The 21846-nt window shown below is 46.7% G+C and overlaps 2 protein-coding genes across 4 annotated transcripts in view; one reads left to right on the top strand and one right to left on the bottom strand.

Moving 5' to 3' along the window:
- FSTL4 (follistatin like 4) overlaps positions 1 to 21846 on the top strand; it is a 717149-nt gene that overhangs the window by 679196 nt on the left and 16107 nt on the right. For all 3 annotated transcript variants that reach the window (XM_047730849.1, XM_047730850.1, XM_047730848.1), the window contains 5 exons: positions 6274 to 6435; positions 6819 to 6953; positions 7944 to 7970; positions 11352 to 11470; positions 15492 to 15641. In XM_047730849.1, the coding sequence (XP_047586805.1) occupies positions 6274 to 6435; positions 6819 to 6953; positions 7944 to 7970; positions 11352 to 11470; positions 15492 to 15641 (593 nt within the window). The remainder of the gene's footprint in view (positions 1 to 6273; positions 6436 to 6818; positions 6954 to 7943; positions 7971 to 11351; positions 11471 to 15491; positions 15642 to 21846) is intronic.
- On the bottom strand, positions 346 to 3298 carry LOC125100572 (kelch-like protein 13). The gene is made up of 2 exons (XM_047730851.1): positions 2992 to 3298; positions 346 to 2925 (listed from the first exon to the last, which is right to left on the bottom strand). Exons 1-2 carry the CDS (start codon positions 3038 to 3040, stop codon positions 1055 to 1057), a joined length of 1920 nt encoding a protein of 639 aa, XP_047586807.1. The 5' UTR covers positions 3041 to 3298; the 3' UTR covers positions 346 to 1054.

Below are 21846 nucleotides of genomic sequence, written 5' to 3'. Positions count from 1 at the left end.
AACACGGATAATATGCAAGTTATCTCAACAGCAAAGGAGAAGGCGTAGATTACAGTTTCGGAAGGAAAAATTTGGTCAAGTGACAAATTTAGTTGCTCAACATTTCTAGCCCTTGTCCACCTAAATTCAGTAGGATTCTCCATGTGCACTACTGAATTCCCATTTTAACGGAAGCTGCTTTTTGGTAGAAATTTAAAAAGATCATTCATGTTTATTTGACGTGCCATTCCATTTTTAAAATTTTGTGTCTGCTCAATGTGAGTGTGTGTATGTATTTATACACACTTTAGAAACCCCGAACTCTTGTTTCTAAGCAGAGGGGTCATGCTGTTTCTTTTTTTATTGTTATTATTATTAATATTGGTGAATTTCAGTTATTATTTCTCCTGTGTGTCTAAGAAACTTCATATGTTTTCAATGCGCCCACGCAGATAGGTGGGTCGACAGATATGTCAAAAATACTTTATGAAAAGAGGGAGGTAGCTCATGCGAGTTGGCAACCTTTTGTCTATTGTTTCCTGTTGGAGCAAGCTGCCTCCCTTCGACATCTCACAGTCAACGATGAAAGGAAAACTTTTTACTTTGAAGCCGAGTTAGCACAGTTGTACACTTACTACAATCCACCTTCGAGTTGGTTCACTGGGCTTTCTAATGTAAAATGACAAATACCTTACACCCAATACACAGCATCGAAAAAGTACTGAAGAAACATTTTATAGACAATATCTTGGGTTGGTTTTTTTTTTGTGTGGTTTTTTTTGTGTGTGTTTTTTTGTGTTTTTTTGTTTTGTTTTGTTTTGTTTTTATATGTTAAACATCAGCTTCAATGGGATACATTTCCAGAATGGTTTTGTTACCACTTTATAAACACTCTAAGCCAAACAAACAGCACAAATAACATCAATGTTGTCTTTTTTTTTTTTTTTCCAATATCTGTATCAATTACTGGAGGCTAATCCTAAGATACACTACTAAAGGGGGTGCAAAAGAAGAGAATTCATGACACGCTGCAAAGATAGGACCACAGCATCTTAGTCGCGGGGCGGGGATGATCTTAAGGTGCAGAAAGGGGGGACTCTCTAGAAGGTGACGGTGTGGTTTCTTCGGGTGGGAACACCGTGAGTGTACAAGCTCGGATGCCACCGAGGGACTCTGGGAGATCAAACACCTTATGCCACTCATCTTTGTCGGGGTCGTATTTCTGCACTATCTCCACCATACAGCGATTATTCCATGAATACCCACCAACCACGTAGATCTTATTTTCAAAGACCGCGACTCCGACATCGCTCTGCCCCCTTAACATGGCGGCAATTGGGGTCCACTGGTCAAGGATAGGTGAGTAGTATTCACAGCTTAGGACGTCATCATAATCACTTGTGCCCCGGAAGTGATTGCCGCCGATGACGTACAGCCTCTCGCCCACCGTACACATGCAGTGCAGGCCTCTGACGGTGGTCATCGGCGCCTTCTGGATCCATTTGTCGGTATCCGGGTCAAAGCACATGAGCTCCTTTTGGAAAGTGTCATGAGTGATTCCTCCTGAAATATACATGACTCCTCCATACACAGTCCTGGCGTGGCCATAGTGGGGTTCACTCATTTTGGCAACATAGGTCCACTCATTTGTTCTTGGATTGTAACACTCCACTGTAGGCAGTTCACCAGCTGCATTTCGCCCACCGACTTCGTACAGATATCCTTTGAGGGCACTTAGGTGGAAAAAGGTGCACTTTTCACTTAAAGATGCGACCTGCATCCATTTATTGTAGCGAGGATCAAATCTGAAGACCGTATCGACTGCCGTTTTTCCTTTTGTGTCATAATTGCTCTGTCCGCCGACGATATAGAGGAAATTTCCAATGACAGCAATGCCATGCTGGTACCGTGGGGCATCCATGGGGGCTAACGATTTCCATTCATGGGCCTTTTCATCATACATGCGCAATTCCTTGCTGACGACCAGCTGCTGCCTCAGAACTCCTCCGAGTGTGACCAAATGAGTGGTGTCAGAGCGAATGGCAGTCCTGTCCGACTGCATCACTGGCTGCATGTATGGCATCATTTGGTAATTGCTGGCTTCCAAAAGGAGATTCACACAGGTATTGTCAGTTCTCATGAAATCCACGGTTTGCACATAATTGATGAGCTCCTGCGGTGTCATCAGTGGAAATCGTATGTTCTTCATTAATTTGGCAGCAAAGTCCATCCGAGGCTCTTCTAGGTGTAGCCAGCGACAGGTAGCCTTAAAGAGCTCAAGTTCAGTGCAGTGCTTAAGGCTATTACTGGAAAGCACAAAGGCAAGACGCTCAAAAGGGAGCTTCAAGAACTCCCCAGTGCTCAGCAATGCAGAAAAATTCTTCAAGACAAAACTGTTGACATATTTATCCACTTCTGTCAGATTGTAGGTGTTGGCAATCCGACCAACTTCGACACAATTGTCTAAAGTGACCCCAGATATGAGAAACACTTTGCAGAAGTCCAAAACCGGCAGAATCTGAAGAAAACTGGCAGCTTCCAGGGTGTCTTGAAGGTTGTCCATGTTAAGAGAAAGCTTTGCAGTATAAATGAAATCAATAATTTTCCTTAAGCCGACTTTGCTCACACCGTGAAGCTTAATGCACATTAAATCTTGTTCTTTCATTCCACCTGTAAACATTGCCTTGAAGTAATCACTAGCAGAGGCCATCATGACTCTATGCACAGGGAAGGCGTCATCTGTGTCACCAGGCATCAGGGTCACATCGCAAAGCAATCCTTCAAGTCGAAGCTGGTCAAAGCCCTGTAACACCACCGAACTGTGGGTATTGCTGGTAAAGATGCGTGTGGTCCCTGCCCTGGAAGACTGCAGATGGGATGAGAGACCCATTTCGCTGCTTCCAAGGGACAATTTCATGTGCTGGTCCTCCTCTTCCACTAGAGATCCTGGAGTTGATTTTTTGAATATATCCTTGAAATCGGCTTGTTTTAAAGACAATTGCCTCCGTCTCCGGTTATGGAGTATTGTAGCAACCGACTCCCCTCTATGAAGATGATCCATCACCTTTGGATAATGACCTTGTTTGCCGCGTCCCCGCGTCCCACCGTCCGTCAGCCCGCTGCCGCACTCCGAGGGCCAAAGAGCGAGTCGCACGGCGCAGCCGGGGCTTCCTCCCGCTTGCGAGACACCGGCCCCCGCACCTCCGCAGCCCCTGGCTCGTCCTGGTCACTTCGCCCTCGCGCAGGCGGAGAGCAGGGACCCTAACCCGGACGCCGCTCCACTTATTTTCCAAAGTCCCCGTTCCCGGCTTCCCCGGAATGGGAGATTCGGGTGTGGACCTAGTTTTATTGATTTTGAGGGGGGTTCTCTGAGCCTCCTGGATTTTGATGCTTGTTCCCTTTGCCAAATTAGGGAAATTCTCTGCTATAATTTGTTCCATTATGCCTTCTTGCCCCCTCTCTCTTTCTTCTTCTTCTGGGAACTCAATTATTCAAATATTGTTTTGTCTTATGGTATCACTTATCTCTTGAATTCTCCCCTCATGGTCCAGCAGTTGTTTGTCAGCTTCTTTTGCTCAGCTTCTTTATTCTCTATCATTTGGTCTTCTATATCACAAATTCTCTCTTCTGTCTCATTTATCCTAGCACTGAGAGCCTCCATTTTTTATTGCATCTCATTAATAGCTTTTTTTATTTCAACGTGGTTAGATCTTAGTTCTTTTATTTCTCCAGAGAGGGCTTCTCTAACATCTTCCATGCTTTTTTCAAGCCCAGCTAGCACCTTGATAATCGTCATTCTAAACTCTAGTTCTGACATATTACTAATGTCTGTATTGATTAAGTCACTAGCCATCAGTACTTCCTCTTGTTCGTTTTTTTGTGGTGAGTTTTTCTGCCTTGTCATTTAATCCAGGTAAGAAAGATGAATGAGAGAACAAAATACTAAAAGGGTAGCAAAATGACCCCAGAAAAATATACACTAACCAAGTCAGGAGAGCCCTGAAACCAGGGGGAGAGAAAAGGGGGAGAAATGGAAAAAAAAATTATATATATACACACACACACACGTATATATTAGACTGGTGAATAGAACAGAGCCACACACTTGATTTTTGGTGTATTTTGGTCTGTTAGAAGAAAGTACCTCCAAAAATTTTAAAGAAAGAAAAAAAACCATGTGTGTGTATATATATATATATATACACACACACTAAAATAAGGGTAAACACTATGAAGGAATAGAATATGACTGTAAAGATGAAAATTTTTAAAAAGTCTAAAATTAGAATAAGAAGTTGGTTAGAAAAAAAATGGGGGGAAATGTGATCAGGCTAGAGACTAGAACAAAGCCATGTGCTAGATTTAGGGTATATTTTGATCTATTAGAAGAAATTGTATACCAAAATTTAAAAAAAAAAACCTATATGTATACAAAAAATAAGGTTAAATACAATGAAGGTAAAAATATGACTATAACAATGAAAATTTTAAAAGATTTTTAAAATGGTATTGATAAGATAAAATAGCTTAAAAACATTAAAATAAGAAAGGGGAAAAATTAAAAAATAGAATAAGAAAATTTTAAAAATTTAACTTTGAAAGACTAAAGGATCATGGGGGGAAAAGCCATGAATTCTATGTCTTGCTTTCCACTAGCTCTGGAGTTCTGCAGTTCTCATTGATCAGTGAACTTGGTCTTGGCTGGATGTTCTTGCTGATCTTCTGGGGGAGGGGCCTGTTGCAGTGATTCTCAAATGTCTTTGCCCAAGGCGAAATTGTACCGCCCTTGCCACAGGACCAGGCTAAGTAATCTGCTCAGGTTTGCTCTTGGAGCTTTTGTTCCCTGAACACTTCCCATAGAGCTCTGGAGGACAGTAATGAAAATGGCAGCCTCCCAATCTCCGGCCCTATAGGAGCTAAGATCTTGGGGCCTCACTCTTCAGTGTGCCCTCAGAGAAAAATGTCAATCCCTCCTGTCTCCCTGGTCTCCAGCCGCACTCCGAGCTCACCCAGCCTATGACTGAGAATTTCTATCTCTGGCACACAGCCCCATTTGGAGTCTCCAAACCCAGCCAATTCCTGCAGCACTCCTATACCACTCCTCCTGGAGGAGGAAGGAGGGGGTCTCCCTGGATCTGCTGCTTGTGGGGTCCTTGCTCAAAGAGCAGTGTCCTGACTATGCCTTCAATTGCAGTTTAAGGTAACCCTGAGTCAAGAGCCTATTTCTCAGCTCCGTCTCTGTTGCTGGCTTCCCACTCCAATACCTGGGAGATCTGCCACACTCGGACACTCCCAGTCTTTTTATGTCTCCATGGGTCTGGAGACCACACTGTCCCTACACGGGCTCCATCCCCTGCTTAGCCTTGGAGCAACATCCCTCAGTGGAGCAGACTTCTAAAACTTCCGATTTTGTGCTCGGCTGCTCTACCACTTGCCATTAGCTGGCCCCTTCCCAACAGTCTATCTTCCTGTCTCTTTGGATTCACTTTTCCGCACATCCTACCTTCTGGAAAGTGGTCGGTTTTCTGTTCCTAGAATTGCTGCTCTTCTCTTCTTTCTCCTAATGAGTTTGTAGCTGTTCAGGATGGTCTGATAACTGTCTAGCTGAACTCCTAGTACCTGATGATAATTTCGGTCTCCTACTCCTCAGCCATCTTGCTCCCTCCCCCTCACCCATGTTCTTCTGATGAGTGGGCCAGGTCACATCCTCAGCCCTGAACTTGGCTGCCAGGGCTCATGGCTGAGCCAAGGAGGGCCCACTTTCCTTTCACCCATGTTGTGGGGGGTGAGAAGTGGGGAAATAACAGTGATTCACAGGAAAATCAAAGGATTTCCCCAGAGTAGTGATGTAATTAGTAGCCTTGCCAGTCATTGACCATAAATGCTTTGTGAAGCACTTCCTGCAAATAATTAAGCCCCTGTCCAATGTCTTTCCAATAACAGAAATAATATATCTGAATTTTATTCATTCAGAAATAAATGTGCAGTGGCTGTTGCTCTTCACATGTGGCAGCTGAACAGCATTCAATATCTGGATGTCTTTCTGATCATATTTAGAATAATGGTGAAAGCCATGAATTACAGGGCACAAAGCCTGACATGTTTATTGCTTACAATTCATTTTATAGTCCTTTCTTTGAGGGCTTGAGCTGTTGAACAGGATGACTATGAGCTAGTTACAAAGAGAACTCCAGAGCTGCATCTTGGTTCACCCTAGGGAGCAGGTGTGGGGCCAGAGCACAGGCCCAAGGCCAGGTTAGGGCCCTGTCTGACCAGCAGCAACTTCATCCACAGTGCCACCAGTCATCCGCGTGTATCCAGAGACCCAGGCACAGGAGCCTGGGGTGGCAGCCAGTCTGAGGTGTCACGCAGAGGGCATTCCTATGCCTAGAATCACTTGGCTGAAAAATGGCATGGATGTCTCAACCCAGATGTCGAAACAGCTTTCCCTATTAGGTAAGAACTGCCCTCGGTGCCTCTCTGCTCTTCCCATCAAGTTCAAGCTGACACTTTCCCCAGTGAAATGAGAGACATGATTTGTTTCTAAGTCAGATGTGTTGGGGGTGAACAAATGTCTCCCCAAATTCTCCTGCTACCTGCAGTCACACAGATCTTGTGGGCTTTTTGAGCTCAAAGATGATAAACTGTCAATCCTGTCCCAAGTCAGCCTCAGTTTAGTTCAGCTGATCGAGCCCTTTCTGGGCGTGTATCACAGATGTTGGTTGCCCTCATCCCTGCCGAGGGCCTGTGTTTTTAACATCACCACGCTGGATAAAGGGGAGATTGGGGGGGGGGGGTCCCAGCTAAGCAGACCATCTTGAGCACTGTCCTTCCTCCAGCCAATGGGAGTGAACTGCACATCGGCAGTGTTCGGTATGAAGACACAGGGGCGTATACCTGCATCGCCAGAAACGAAGTGGGCGTGGACGAGGATATCTCCTCACTTTTCATTGAAGACTCAGCTAGAAAGACCCGTGAGTCCACTCTTGCCTCTGAGCTCCTCATTGCATGGGTTGGGGGGTGTTGGGTGCAAGGGGACCCACTGACCAAGGCTGCACCCACCATCCATGAGCCCCTGAAGACAGGGGTAAACTCCCATATTCTCTTGTGCTCACAGCTGGGGCAGGGGTGCCCAGAGGTAAGCAGACTGGCAATCTCAACAGCACACAGACAGGGAAGTTCCCTGGAAGCAGAGAGTGCCCAAGACCAAAAGAAAGTTTACATATCCTAGCCCCACTTCTGCCTCCTACTTGCTGTATAGACTAGAACCTCTGCCCCTTACCCATAGAAGTTCTCTTTCTCTCCACCCACCAGTCAGTGACACAGATTCCATATATGATAGACTAGATATCCATTCATGATTTTTATCACATGCTGACGTACCACCGTGGCCCAGGAAGTGGCCCAGCCACACATGCACACATAACCTTGACTCCATGGATTATCCCTCACCTGTGTGCCCTCCCAGGTAGCCACCATTCCCCCAAGTGGCTCTGCAGGTGTGATTCCATGGACACGAGTGGTAGCTAGGATCTCTTGCCCTTGTTTAAAGACTCCAAGCTGAGTCTTCATCATCAAAGGAGATCATCAGAATAGTGTCTCAGATGGTCTTCCTTGGAGAATCCTAGCTGAAAATCAGCCTGGCTTTTGGAAGTAATCAGGAACTCTAGGAGAATGGTTCCTTTCTCCCTGTCAACCACAGAAGTGCAGGATCCCATTAGTGGACCTGATTTCAGAGACTATTTAGAAATTGAAAGTGTCCTGAGACCTAGAAACATTTGTCCACATCCAGAGTCCCATCAGAGGGCTGCTGCTTGGCAGTGAGTGGGGCAGACTCCATATACGAGGGATTAGGTAGCCATCCATCCCTGAAAGGAATTACTACAGTAAACTGCTGACATTGCTTTGTTCTTTTTTCCTTCCCTCAATCATGTTTCCGGTCTCCTGATTCTCTGACGCTGTAGTTGCAAACATTCTGTGGCGAGAGGAAGGTACCAAGTTTTATTCTTCTGTGTTGTGCTTGTGATCACCTGTGTTCATGTTTCCATCATGGGCCATATTTCCATGGGCCACCATCAGCTTTCCCAGATAACCATGCAGTCCCCATCAGTGCGGTCCACCTGCCAGATTGGATGGGAGGGCGGAGGTCAATGACCCAAGGGTCACATGCTGAGAAGCAGATTTAAAATGTACTTGTGTCTTTAATAGACACCAGTCCATCAGAACTTAAAAGTGGGAAGTTGCTATCTAAAGCTATTTGAAACCGTCACTGAAGCAGATTACTTGGCAGGGGTCCCTGGTTGGATGAGGCCTTCAACTTTTTTTCAGAAGGTGATATTGGTTCTGGAGTTCTCAAAGTTTAGACATACACTTTGAGGAAATGCTGAAGAAAAAAACCACCATGATTTCTATAAATGTATATATTTTTTTAAGATTTTATTTATTTATTTGACAGAGAGAAATCACAAGTAGGCAGAGAGGCAGGCAGAGAGAGAGGAGGAAGCAGGCTCCCCGCTGAGCAGAAAGCCCAATGTGGGGCTCGAACCCAGGACCTGGGATCATGACCTGAGCCGAAGGCAGCGGCTTAACCCACTGAGCCACCCAGGCACCCCTATAAATGTATATTTTTAAATGAATAGATTTTTTAAAATTTTATTTATCAAACCATCTTTAGATACTAGGTTGGACCCTAAAAAAAAAAAAAATGGCCATTCTTGTATGTCAAAAATGGTCTAATACTAACAATTTCATGTGGTTCAAAAAACAGCAGGCCCATGTGGGAACTGGGTTATAGGGCCTGAGTCACTCTTTGTGGACCCCAGCCCAATGCAGCCCCTCCACCAGAGCAGAGTTCCCATCACCTGGAGGTAACTTACTCTCCAGGATGGGGCTTGATTAGTGGATGGGGGTTTCAGGGAGGAGATGAGAAGCAGAATGCATCCCGTGATTTCGGGGTTACGCACAAAATCTCATCTTTAAAAGCTGGCCTATTTCCTGTCTCATTTTTTTCCTGGTAAACATTTCCTTGTGGCATTTCCTAGAGTCTGGCATATGCATGCATGCACATACTCAGAACAATTTCCTGAATGTCAGGCACTGCTGCTCACAGTAAGTGAGCAGAACCTGAAAAATGAGGAATTAATGCCAGTAGGCGCTAGGATTCCTTGGGAAGACAGGTTGTAGCAACTGCCACTCACCAAGGACAGCCGTCCCGCAATGCTGCCCGACCTAGCGCTAAGCCACAATGCATGTAGAGAGCTTTCCCTCTGGGTCTTTAAGAGGTGGTAATTTTCTAAAATTGTATTCACTACAAAGAGGCTCAAGTTTCAAAAGGTGAGACCAGCAAAGAATGCAGGAGACCCTGGGATGTATGAAACAGAGCACAGAGGCCTCACATTGAGGGCAACTTAAGACCCCCAGCTGCTTTTTGGCTGCGGGGTGACAGGTGCAACAAGTGCCATCCTGCCTGGACAGCCGGCTGCTTGCACCCTTCACAGCTGGAACTAGGAAATACAGGAGCATAACCCACAGGCCAGCAGGCCGCAGGGATCTGTTCCATCTCAACAAGAGAAATGAGATGATTGGGATACGCCACAGCAAAGAAAGTGCCTTTGTGCCCTGTTAGGAGAAGTTCCACTCAGACAGAACCCTCCAGGGGACCGGATCAGGAGGCTGGCTCTGTCTCCTGTGAAGTCAGTTGTTTGGCGAGGCCCGCGTTCCACTGCTGACCGTGAGGGAGTCTGTGCTTCGCCTGCCACGTGGCCACAGCTGCAACCCCACATGGGGTCCCCAAGCTTTCAGGCTTACCTTGGTCCTTGCAGCTGTCCACTTCCTAAGAGACCCTGGGAGGCCAAGGGACCCCAGGGACAGGGACTTTGACTCATAGGTCTGAGCAAAATAAGTTTGCCAGGGTTGCGTGGACAGAGAGAAGGCCCCACGGGGACAGAGCACATATGGACCAGAAGCTGGGGTGTCCTGGGAGCTGAGACGAGGCCCCTTCCTGTAGCTCTTGGGACAGGCTGCCTAGCACCCCCAGGACTCCCCCAGAGAGACCTGTGCAGGGTGCTCCCAGACACTGCTAGCTTCTGAGAGCCTGGGGTCAAGTTGTGCCCAGGCTCTCAGAAGCTAGAGCAGAGCCCTCCTTCCCAGCCCCTCTCTCAGGACAGAACCAGCAACAGCTAAGACTGTGTCCTGGAATCAATAACCTTGGTCCACACTGGGAACCCCAGGCACTGGGGCTTCCCAGGCAGGAAGGGCCTGAGGCCCAGAAAACTGCCTGCAGAGTCACTGGAAGCAGGTGGAATGTTGGCTCCTATTTCGTGTTGTATGGTTTCTAACACTGAAAACCTACTCAGATAGTCAATGAAGTCAGTATGCTGGGTCTCTCAGCGTGCTAGGAAAGAGCATGTTTTTCATAGATTTAATTTTCTTAGCATTTATGGAAATCTGTTGAATATTCCACCTTCACAAGAAATAAAATGAGGGAGAAAGAAAAGGAGAACTCAAACCTTACCAATTTTGTGCCATCTTTATGTTTTATGTTGAGGCACAGTGAGAGCCTGGAGTAGAGGTTTGGGGTCCAGCCCCGGCTCTGGTGTAAATCCAAGTAGCCTCCACCAAGCCCCTTCCCTTCGCTGGGCCTCAGTTTTTTTGTCTTTGTAATAAGGAGGCCAAACTAGATCCTCCCAGGTCCCCTTCTCTGCTACTCTGAGGTTTCTCCCCACATGGCCACACCAGGGTGGTGGTGGGAGCAGGCAAGTGGGCCTGACCAGGCTGGGGCTCCATCGCCTGACCTGGGGCTGCCACAGAGAAAATGGTGAGGCAGAGGTGGGAGCAGCCTGTCTTGAAGGAAGGATTTGCTGGCACCAACAGGCCAGGACGAAACTGGCACAAAGGAGTACCAGCCACAACATTCTTAGGTTCCTAGGAGTGGTGTGGCACATAAATGTGCTGGGGAAAAAAAAAAAGAGGCTTTGCTTTTCTGGCATGATCTGACCCACGTGTTTGACTAGTTGACAACAAACAAAAGACCAAATGTACACTAGAGCCAAGGCTGTCATGTATTTGCTGACTTGTGTCCGTGGCCAGCCCGTGGTGCCCTAGGGCAGAAGCACGTGTCTAGAAGGATAGCCCGGGGTTCACAGAGCCCTCACCTGTGGAGTGATTCACAGGCCTCTGGCACTTTCTCCCTGGGCTGCCCACATACCTCCTGCTTAGCTCATGTCACCTTGACCAGGCCCCCACACTTTGTGCCTGTACCACACGCAGCCAAACCGCAGGGGTGGGTCTGCCCAGCGTGGCACGTGACCCTACTTAGGAGCTGGCCGCTGGGGATGGGGGTGCATAACCATGGCTGTGTTTGCTCCTCCCAGGCCTCAGTGTGGGGAACATGTTCTACGTCTTCTCTGACGATGGCATCATCATCCTGCACCCCGTGGACTGTGAGATCCAGAGGCACCTCCAACCCACCGAGAAGATCTTCATGAGCTTTGTAAGTGTGCCTGAGAGCCAGTCTTCCACCGTGACCACTCCTTGATGTCCCAGGTTCCATTTGCTATATGTGGTGTGGTTCCACGTGTGTTCCAAGGCTCCAGAACATCCATGGGAGGTTAAGAGTTGAAGGGCTCATTCCTTGATTAGGCCTTCTGTGCACAGAGCCCTGGGTGAGGCCCAAGGCTTATGGATGGGTTTCTCTTCTCCATTAGTTCACAGAGAAAGGATGGCCACAGCAGGTGCTGCTTGAAGGAGCTGCAAGGTACACTGGGACACTGAGGGGGTGAGGCCTCTCCAGACCCAGGAAGGACCAAGTCAGAGAAGGCTCTCCAGCAGGGCATCCCTGGGCCCAGTTGTGAAGAACAAGTAGGAACTGGGGATGTGTTTCTAAAGGGAATGTTATGAACATGGCACCTGGTGGCATAAAGTGGCATGTCACATCTGGGGAATTGCAAATACTTGGTTTGAGATTAAGATGACCAGAGGCCAGGGTTAAAGCTGAGGAGTTTTAGTGGCAGATCTTGAAAGTTCTGGGGATGCCTGGAGGACCTCAAATGAATCACGGCCCTGGTGGGGCTACTTTAGAACAAGTGCGAGGCCCCAGTGAGGGTGGCGATGAGTAGGACAGGATTGGAAGCCCAGAAGCAGGTGTACAGGCTGTTGTGAGCATCTGGGTGAGAGAGGGTAGTGACCTAGCCAAGTCAGGGGCAGTGGCAATGGGAATAACTGAGTAGATTTAGTGTTATATCAGCAGGCACCACAAGGGTCATCTGGGATCTTGCAAGGAGGAACAGACTGTCCTTCACTCAGGAGGAGAGGCAGGTTAGGGGTACTGTTCATTCTCTTGTCACTCTAGGAGGCATGTGCCACATTCTCCGTCTCATGCTGGGATTCCAAAAGCAGGGCAGATAAGTTCCTCACCAAAGAGACGAGGGTGGCCTACGATGTGAATTTAAGACACCCATGGGACACAAGCATAGAAACATCCAGAAGATGAGGACAAGGAGGGGATGGGCCATGGTGAGCTAGAGAGCCCGTGACTCCCTGGCAGGCAAAAAAAAAAAAAGTAGCTTTAAGGAAGCCTGGAGAACATGGGTCACAGAACTCAAGGATAGCTAAGGTTACAAAAGGAAGTGATCCTCAACCAGTCACTAGAGGAGGTGAGCTGCGAGAGCCAGGGGAGAGAGCGTGCAAGATGAGAATGCCCCAAGCATCAGAGGTGCTATGAAGTATGAGGCCAAGGGCACAACGGCCATGCCACATGGATGGAGGCCACAGAGATGACTGCCGGTGGCAGGTCCAGGAAAGTCTTTCTAGCCCTCTAGAACCAGCTGTCCACAGGTGTCCCCCAGATAGTGCTTCCCCACCAACCCCATCCCAGGGCTCTGTCCCTCCTGTTGGTTTCTCTCTAGGCCTTATGTTGGTGGTTTCCTACATAAGGTGTACCCTTAGCTACTTGACGGTAGAAGTAGGACATTAACCCAGAAGAGTCATCGGCAGGCCCCTGCAGGCCTCTCCTCAAGGCCCGACGTGAAGGAACCAGTGAGCAGGGACAGGCCTGGAGCTCATGGGGGAAGTGGGCCATGCCTGGGAAGGGTCCTGCCACCTGCTTGTGGCACTGCCGTGCTGGCTTGTGGTGTGTGTCCTGCATTCGAAGCTCCGGCCCAGCTGTTTTCCAGGCTGTTTCATTTGAATTAATCATTTTTTAGATCTGCTACCCCGATGAACTTTCCTTCCACGTAATAGCCGTGAAACCATGCGAGCCTCTGCTAAAAGCACTGAGCCAGCAGGAGGTTGGCACGTCTCCTCTCAGGTGTCTCTGCTGGATGAGGGGGCTACTCTGGGCAGTGGGAAGCAGCACATGTAGGAGGCAAGGGCACAGGCTTCCCAGCCAGGCACACCTGGGTTCACATCCCACCTCTGTCCCTCAGCAGGGCTGAGTGGCTTTAGACCAGTGACCTAACCCCTGCCAGCCTCTGTTTTCTCATGTGTGAATGGGGGTAGTTATGAGAACTGAATGTGATGCTGGGCAGTGGCCAGGGTGTAAGATGACAGCTCTGCCCCAAAGCTATTGCAGTCATTCAGGAAAGACCTGGAAAGTAGATGAACTCAGGGATGGAGGAGGTCGTCTCCGTAGTCTATGGTAACTCACTTGTGGCAGACTGTAGGAGAGAAGGAAGTGGCAAGGGTGATAGGCTTGGTCCTGGCTGGCCAGACCTGGTGAGAGGGGCAGGTATGGTGGAGAGGGTCAGCTCGGGGTGATTGGCTGGGTATGAGGGGCTGTGGGAGAACCAAGCGAGGACTGAAGAGGGCAGTTCTGAGCTAAAGACATAGATCTGGGAGCCGTCTTCATCTGGGCGTTGGCTAAAGCCAGAGCAGTAGACAAGACCACCAAGGGTATGTATGAGTGCTTTGACTTGGGTGCCTGAACAGAACCCTGGGGGCCAGTAGCTACAGGATGGGCAGACCAAGAGGGGGACCACAAGGAGACTGAGACAGAGTTGAGTGAGAGTCATGATAAAAAAAAACACATGAGACTGTGTATCCTGGAAGGTAAGGGAAAAGAAGGTCCCCCTTTTTACTCATTTATTCATTCAACAAATATACTGAGGCACTCATTCTCTGCCAGGCCTTTACTAGGTGCTAAGGATATAGAAGTGAAGCAGACAAAGAGCCCATCACAGAGCATTCTAGTGACAGAAGAGAGCCTAAAAAGATGTAGCCAGATCAGTGCACAACGTCAGGTGGAAATGACAAATGAAGCCAGGTACAGAGGCGAAGTGTGCTGGTGGTGCTAGGCCAATGAAGGGGGCAGGAGGGTGACATGAGGGAAGGAAAGCAAGCACAGAGGGGACAGGAGAGAAAAGCTAAAGATCAGAGGAGTAGCAGGAGCCAAAGGGGACAGGGTCTACTTGACTTCCTGAAAACCTTGGCTCCTCTTCTGAGCCAGAAGGAATGTTAATGAAGTGGAGGGTGTTGAGAAGAGGAGAGGTGTGGGCAGACTCTCAGTGATGCCCTTGGATTCTGTGTTGAGAATGGGGGGCGGGGGGAGGGGTGGTGGAATCAAGGAGTACAACAGGGATGCTACAGCGGTTACTCAGCAGATAGTATGGCCTGAGCCCGGGTGATGGAGGTGGGAGCAGTGAGGCAACGTCAAATTCTGAACGTATTTTGAAGGCAGAGCTGAAATGACTTTTGATGCCCTGATGAGGACTGAGAGGATGAGGAGAAAAAGAGGACTCAAAGATGGCCATAAGGGTTTTGGTCTAAGGAAGGAAAACAGTGGAGCTGCCATTTTATTAAAGGAATGAGCAGGATTGGGAGGTAAAATTGGGAGTTGACTTTGAACTCTCTCAAGTTTGAGGTGTACAGCAAATAGCCAAGTAGAGTGAGGTGGTTGGCTGCGTACATCTGGAGTTCAGAGAAAAGGCTCTAACTAAAGATACAAATTTGGGAGCTGTATGCACGTAGATGGTATTTGATGCCATCAGTTGGGATGAGATGAGCAAAGGGAGTGGTGAAGAGGAAAAATCATTGAGGGACTGACCCCTGTGCATTTTGACATATAGAGACCAAGAGATCAGCAAACTGAGCAGGATCCAGCCAACAGAGAAGGACCAGCCTGTGGGGTGGGGGAGCTGGGGGAAGGAAGCAAAGAATAGGCAGCATGGAGTCAGGTGGTACCCCAAGTTCAAATAAAAAAGGGGAGCAGATTTAATTTAATAAGTGAGAAGTCTGGAGTGCTGAGCTCAGTGCAGACGGGGAAGTTCGCACCCAAGAGGGGAAGAAGGCAGGCCTGGCGGCTGCTCATAAAAAACACATGCAAAGGGAGTTCCAGCCTCACAAGTGGGAGGAGGTGGAGGTGAATGTTCAAAACAGGTGATGTGGGAGGGCTGATGTGGCATGTTTGTGGGTTCTAAGAAGGGGACAGAGGGACGGGGCGGTGAGGGAGCAGGACCCACACAGAGCAGGGGACCCAGGGGATTAAGAAGATCCATGGCAGCCTGTCTCCTTTACAGGAAGAAATCTGTCCCCAAGAGGAAGGAAATGCCACCCAGCCATGCCAGTGGGCCTCGGCCGTGAACGTCCGGCACCGGTACATCTACGTGGCCCAGCCAGCACTGAACAGAGTCCTTGTGGTTGACGTGCAAGCCCAGAAAGTCCTACAGGTACATCTCTCTAAGGGAGTGAGGGTGCCACTGGTTCAGGGGCACAGCCTGCCGCATTCCCATCTGGTAGCGGAGGGCGGGTCAGGGGGCTAGAGGACAGTGAGAAGCGGGGAGAGCGGGGAGTGGTGAAGGGGGGGTAAAGCACGGCCCAAGCCACAGAGGGTTTTCATCCGGGCAGTGACCTCATCCCACTTAGACTCTGAAACAGGCAGGCTCTGTTAAGCAATGGCAGAGCAGGGCAGCGTCGTGGCTACTGAAATAATTCAGGCATGAACTGCCACCGGCCATGAAGGTGGCAAGGACTGACCAGATCCTTGATAGATCTTAAGTGTGGAAAGATTTTCTGCTGGGTCGAATGGAAGTTTTAAGAGCGGGAAATCAGGTTGTTGGGGGCTTTTCGTTACTTGGAAGAACAGTAGAATGGTGATGCCATTTACTGTGTGTGGTGGATTGAGTAACGGCCCCAAGATGACGACTTTCTCATGCCCAGAACCTATGAATGTCGCCTTCTCGGGCACAGGGGCCTCTGCAGAGGTGATTAAGGTAAGGATGTGTAAATGGACTATTACCGGGGATGACCTGGGTGAGCCCTTCCTCAATGCGAGTGCAAGTACCAGTATCAGAGGGAGGCAAGGAGAAATTTGACTGTTAAGGGCAGGAGGCACTGGGAGGACTGGAGCACACTGGGGCTCTGCTGGCTTTGAAGATGGGGGAAGGGGCTGCGAGCCAAAGACTGCAGCGCTAGAGGTGGGCAAAGTCAAGGGAACATACTTTCCCCTCCAGCCTCTAGAGAGGGCACTGCCCTGCAGCCATCCTTGTTCAGCCCAAGGAAATTTAATTTTGGACTTTGAACCTCCAGAACTGTAAAAGAATTAAATTGGTGTGGTTCTAAGCCACTAAGTGTGTGGTAATAGGTTATCATAGTAATAGGAAAATAATGCACTCTCTAGAGCAGGTGGTATAGCAGGTGGTATAGGCCATGGAGCAGGAAGACAGAAAAATTAGGAATTTGGGTTTAGACCTGCTAAGTGTTCATTGCTATTATAAATGTTCGTTGGGGCGCCTTGGTGATTTCTTCCGTTGAGTGTATGACTCTTGATTTCGGCTCAGGTCATGATCTCCAGGCTGTGGGTTCAAGCCCCATGTCAGGCTCTGCACTCAGTGAGTGGTCTGCTTCTCCCTCTCCCACTGCCCCTCCCCCCGGCTCATGCTCTCACTCTCTAAAATAAATATTTTTTTAAAAAATAAAAATAAAAATGTAAGTATAGATGTCAAATAAGCAATTGGATGAACAGGTCTGGAGGCCAGCGAGAGCTCTAGGCCAGAGAGGTCAGGGTGGGTAAGGTCACCATACCAAGTGTTACATCCAGAGAAGCATGAAATGACTGGAGGTAGTACAGATGGAGAAGAGGTCAAGCTTGGAGCCCTGACGCACTCCAACACTTAAAGATCAGGAAGGAGAGAAGAAGCCAACAAGGAGACCAAGCAGGAGGAGCTTAAAAGGTAGGAAGAAAATTGGGGGGAGGAAGGGTTTTCCAGAAATGAAGAAAAGGAGTGTTTTAAGAATGGTGTCCAATAGAGCTGAGCATTTTCAAATCACCAAGACTAAGAACCGACCATTGGATTTGGTGTCCCATGGATTACCCTGGAACAGATAGAATGATCATGCAATACAAGCTTGTGGTCATAGAAATACAATCATTGTGAGGGGGTTTGCTGTAAATATGAGTAAAAGGAGTCAAATGAGACAGTAGGTAGAAGAGCATACAGAAGTTTCTTTAGAATAGATGACATTACAGCGTTTTTATGTATATATGTATGAATATAATGCTAAAAAAAAAAAAAAAAACCTTCCCACACATCATCCATTTCTTCTGCATCACTGAAGTAGGCAGGAGTCAGTGGAATCCAGGGCAGAGAAGTAGAGATGCAAGCGTTGGATAAAATCACATTCTTTCATAATAACCGAAGGAAATGGAAAATACTCAGGTACACTTATAAAGAGGTGACAGTTACAACTGGGGGCAGGTGGATGCACATCTCTTGTGGTTGCTTTTATTTTCTCAGTGAAATAAGAAGGAAAATGATCACCCAGCCTGGAGTTTTGAGGAGAGAGGGGAAGGGTGCATTTGAGATTGAACTGACCAGGCCACTGTGCTAGGACTGCTGGGTGACAGCAAAGGCCCACTGAAGGCTTGCGGATCGAGGGAGAAAGTGAGGCCAGTGAGCAGGGCTGTGGTTTGTCTTCCTAGCAATGCCCCTGTGCATGCTCATTGCAGGGGGAATGTGGGTGTGACCTGGGTTGTGGTTTCTCCAGGCTACTTGGGCAGAAGATTTTCTCTTAGTGATTTTTCTGGCCAGTGAACATACTCTGGGTAATTTCAGTCCTTTGACACTCACTGAAGCTTGCTGTATGACCCAGCTTGGAATCAATGTGGATAAAAATGTTCCACATGAACTTTAAAAGAATGTGTGTTCTAACGGTAGGGACAGTATTCTGTATACATGTCAATTATGGCAAGTTTGTTTGTTGCATTGTTCAGATCTTCTAAGTCATTTTCTCCTTTGTCCACTTAGTTTTTCAGCTGCTGAGAGGTGTGTTGAAGTCTCACACTGTGGTTGTAGGTTTATCTAAATTACATCCATTTTTTATAGGATTTAATTTTCTTGTTTAATTTTTCTGAGAAGGAAATACATTCTAGGTGGGACCAACATTGGGGGGAGGGATAACTGAGAAGATGAAAGATCTCCTCAGTGGTGGTCTGTTATGAGCCCTGGACAGGCTCCCGAAGATCTACTTCAATTCAAGTGAAAGGTACATAAAATTGTGTTACAATCCCCAAAAATACTGCCTAGGCATTTATTGAACCAGCATTTATTAAACGTCTTCTCTGTACCCAAAACTGGATACAGAAAAGGGGGAGTAAGATGCAAAATTGATAGAAGATATTGTTGCTGCTGTTTTTAATCATCAAGAAACTTTTTTGAGTTTTTTTTCTTTAAGATTTTATTATTTATTTGACAGAGATTACAAGTAGGCAGAGAGGCAGTCAGAGAGAGGAGGAAGCAGGCTCCCTGCTGAGCAGAGAGCCCGATGCGGGGCTCGATCCCAGGACCCTGGGATCATGACCTGAGCCAAAGGCAGAGGCTTTAACCCACTTAGCCACCCAGGCACCCCTTGAGTTGTTTTTTTTTTTTTTAACATAAAATGTATTACTTCTTTCAGGGGTACAGGTCTGTGATTCATCAGTCTTACACAATTCACAGTGCTCACCATAGCACATACCCTCCCCAGTGTCCATCACCCAGCCACCCCATCTCTCCCACTCCCCTCCACTCCAGCAACCCTGTTTGTTTCCTGAGATTAAGAGTCTCTTATGGTTTCTCTCCCTTTGTGGTTTCATCTTGTTTCATATTTCCCTCCCTTCCCCTATGATCCTATCTTGTTTCTCAAATTCCTCATGTCAGTTAGATCATCTGATAATTGTTTTTCACTGATTGACTTATTTCACTTAGCATAATACCCTCTAATTCCATCCATGTCATTGCAAATGGCAAGATTTGGGGGGTTTTATGGCTACATAATATTCCATTTTGTGTGTGTGTGTGTGTGTGTGTGTGTGTGTGTGTGTGTGTGTGTGTATACACATACCAGAGCTTCTGTATCCATTCATCTGTTGATGGACATCTGGGCTCTTTCCATAGTTTGGCTATTGTGGACATTGCTGCTATAAACATTCGGGTGCACATGCCCCTTTGGATCACTACATTTGTATATTTAGGGTAAATACTCAGTAGTGCAATTGCTGAGTTGTAGGATATCTCTATTTTCAACTATTTGAGGAACCCCCTCAAATGCAAAAACTACTGTTTTCCAGAGTGGCTGCACCAGCTTGCATTCCCACCAACAGTATAGGAGGGTTCCCCTTTCTCCGCATCCTCACCAGCATCTGTCCTTTCCTGACTTGTTAATCTTAGCCATTCTGACTGGTGTGAGGTGGCATCTCACTGTGGTTTTGATTTGTATTTCCGTGATGCCGAGTGATGTTGAGCACTTATTCATGTGTCTGTTGGCCATCTGGATGTCTCCTTTGCAGAAATGTCTGTTCATGTCCTCTGCCCATTTCTTGATTGGATTATTTGTTCTTTGGGTGTTGAATTCGATACATTCTTTATAGATTTTGAATACTAGCTGTTGATCTGTCATTTACAAATCTCTTCTCCCATTCTGTCAGTTGTCTTTTGGTTTTGTTGACTGTTTCCTTGGCTGTGCACAAGCTTTTGATCTTCATGAAGTCCCAATAGTTCACTTTTGCCCCTGCTTCCCTTGCTTTTGGCGATGTTTCTAGAAAGAAGTTGCTGTGGCTGAGATCAAAGAGGTTGCTGCCTGTGTTCTCCTCTAGGACTTTGATGGATTCCTGTCTCGTATTGAGGTCTTTTCTCCATGCTGAGTCTATTTTTGTGTGTGGTATAAGGAAATGGTCCAGGTTCATTCTTCTTCATGTGGCTGTCCAATTTTCCCAACACCATTTGTTGAAGAGACTGTCTTTTTTCCTTTGGACATTCTTTCCCGCTTTGTCAAAGATTAGTTGAGCATAGAGTTGAGGGTCCATTTCTAGGCTGTCTGTTGTGTTCTGTTGATCGATGTGTCTGTTTTTGTGCCAGTACCATACTGTCTTGACGATGGCAGCTTTGTAACAGAGCTTGAAGTCTGGAATTGGAATGCCACCAGCTTTGGTTTTCTTTTTCAACATTCCTCTGGCTATTTGGGGTCTTTTTTGGTTCCATACAGATTTTAGGATTATTTGTTCCAGCTCTGTGAAAGAAGTTGATGGTATTTTGACAGGGATTCCCTTAAACGTGTAGATTGCTCTAGGTAGCATAGACATTTTCATAGCATTTGTTCTTCCAATCCATGAGCATGGAACATTTTTCCATTTCTTTGTGTCTTCCTCAATTTCTTTCATGAGTATTCTATAGTATTCTGAGTACAGATTCTTTGCCTCTTTGGTTAGATTTATTCCTAGGTATCTTACATTTTTGGGTGCAGTTGTAAATGAGATTGACTCCTTAATTTCTCTTCCTTCTGTCTTGTTGTTGGTGTCTAGAAATGCAACTGCTTTCTGAGCATTGATTTTATATCCTGACACTTTACTGAATTCCTGTATGAGTTCTAGCAGTGTTGGGGTGGAGTCTTTTGGGTTTTCCACATAAAGTATCATATCATCTGCAAAGAGTGAGAGTTTGATTTCTTCCTTGCCGACTCGGATGCCTTTTATTTCTTTTTGTCTGATTGCTGAGGCTACAACTTCTAACACTATGTTGAAGAGCAGAGCTGATAGTGGACATCCCTGCCATGTTCCTGACCTTAGGGGAAAAGCTCTCAGTTTTTCCCCCATTGAGAATGATATTCACTGTGGGTTTTTCATAGATGGCTTTTATGATACCGAGTGATATATGTACCCTCTATGCCTATACTGTGAAGAGTTTTGATCAAGAAAGATGCTGTACTTTGTCAGATGCTTTTTCTGCATCTATTGAGAGGATCATGTGGTTCTTGTGCTTTCTTTTATTAATATATTGTATCACATTGACTTTGCAGATGTTGAACCAACATTACAGCCCAGGAATAAATCCCACTTGGTCGTGGTGAATGATCCTTTTAATGTACTGTTGGATCCTACTGGCTAGTATTTTGGGGAGAATTTTTGCACATATGTTCATCAAGGATATTGGTCTATAATTCTTTTTGATGGGGTCTTTGTCCACTTTTGGGATCAAGGTAATGCTGGCCTCCTAAAAATGAGTTTGGAAGTTTTCCTTTCATTTCTATTTTTTTGGAACAGTTTCTGGAAAATAGGTATTAATTCTTCTTTGAGTGTTTGGTACAATTCCCCTAGGAAGCCATCTGGCACTGGACTATTGTTTGTTGGAAGATCTTTGATGACTGCTTCAATTTCCTTACTAGCTATGGGTCTATTCAGGCTTTTTATTTCCTCCTGGTTCAGTTTTGGTAGTTTATACATCTCTAGGAATGCATCTGTTTCTTCCAGATTTTCTAATTTGCTACATATAGTTGCCATAATATGTTCTTATTAATGTTTGTATTTCTTTGGTATTGGTTGTGATCTCTCCTCTTTCATTCATGTTTTTATTTATTTGGGTCCTTTCTCTCTTCTTTTTGATAAGTCTGGCCAAGGGTTTA

Source organism: Lutra lutra, chromosome 5 (assembly GCF_902655055.1).
Source record: "Lutra lutra chromosome 5, mLutLut1.2, whole genome shotgun sequence".
Classification (NCBI taxonomy): domain Eukaryota; kingdom Metazoa; phylum Chordata; class Mammalia; order Carnivora; family Mustelidae; genus Lutra; species Lutra lutra.
The sequence above is the reverse complement of the archived record's forward strand: the minus strand, read 5'-3'. Positions and strand labels throughout refer to the sequence as shown.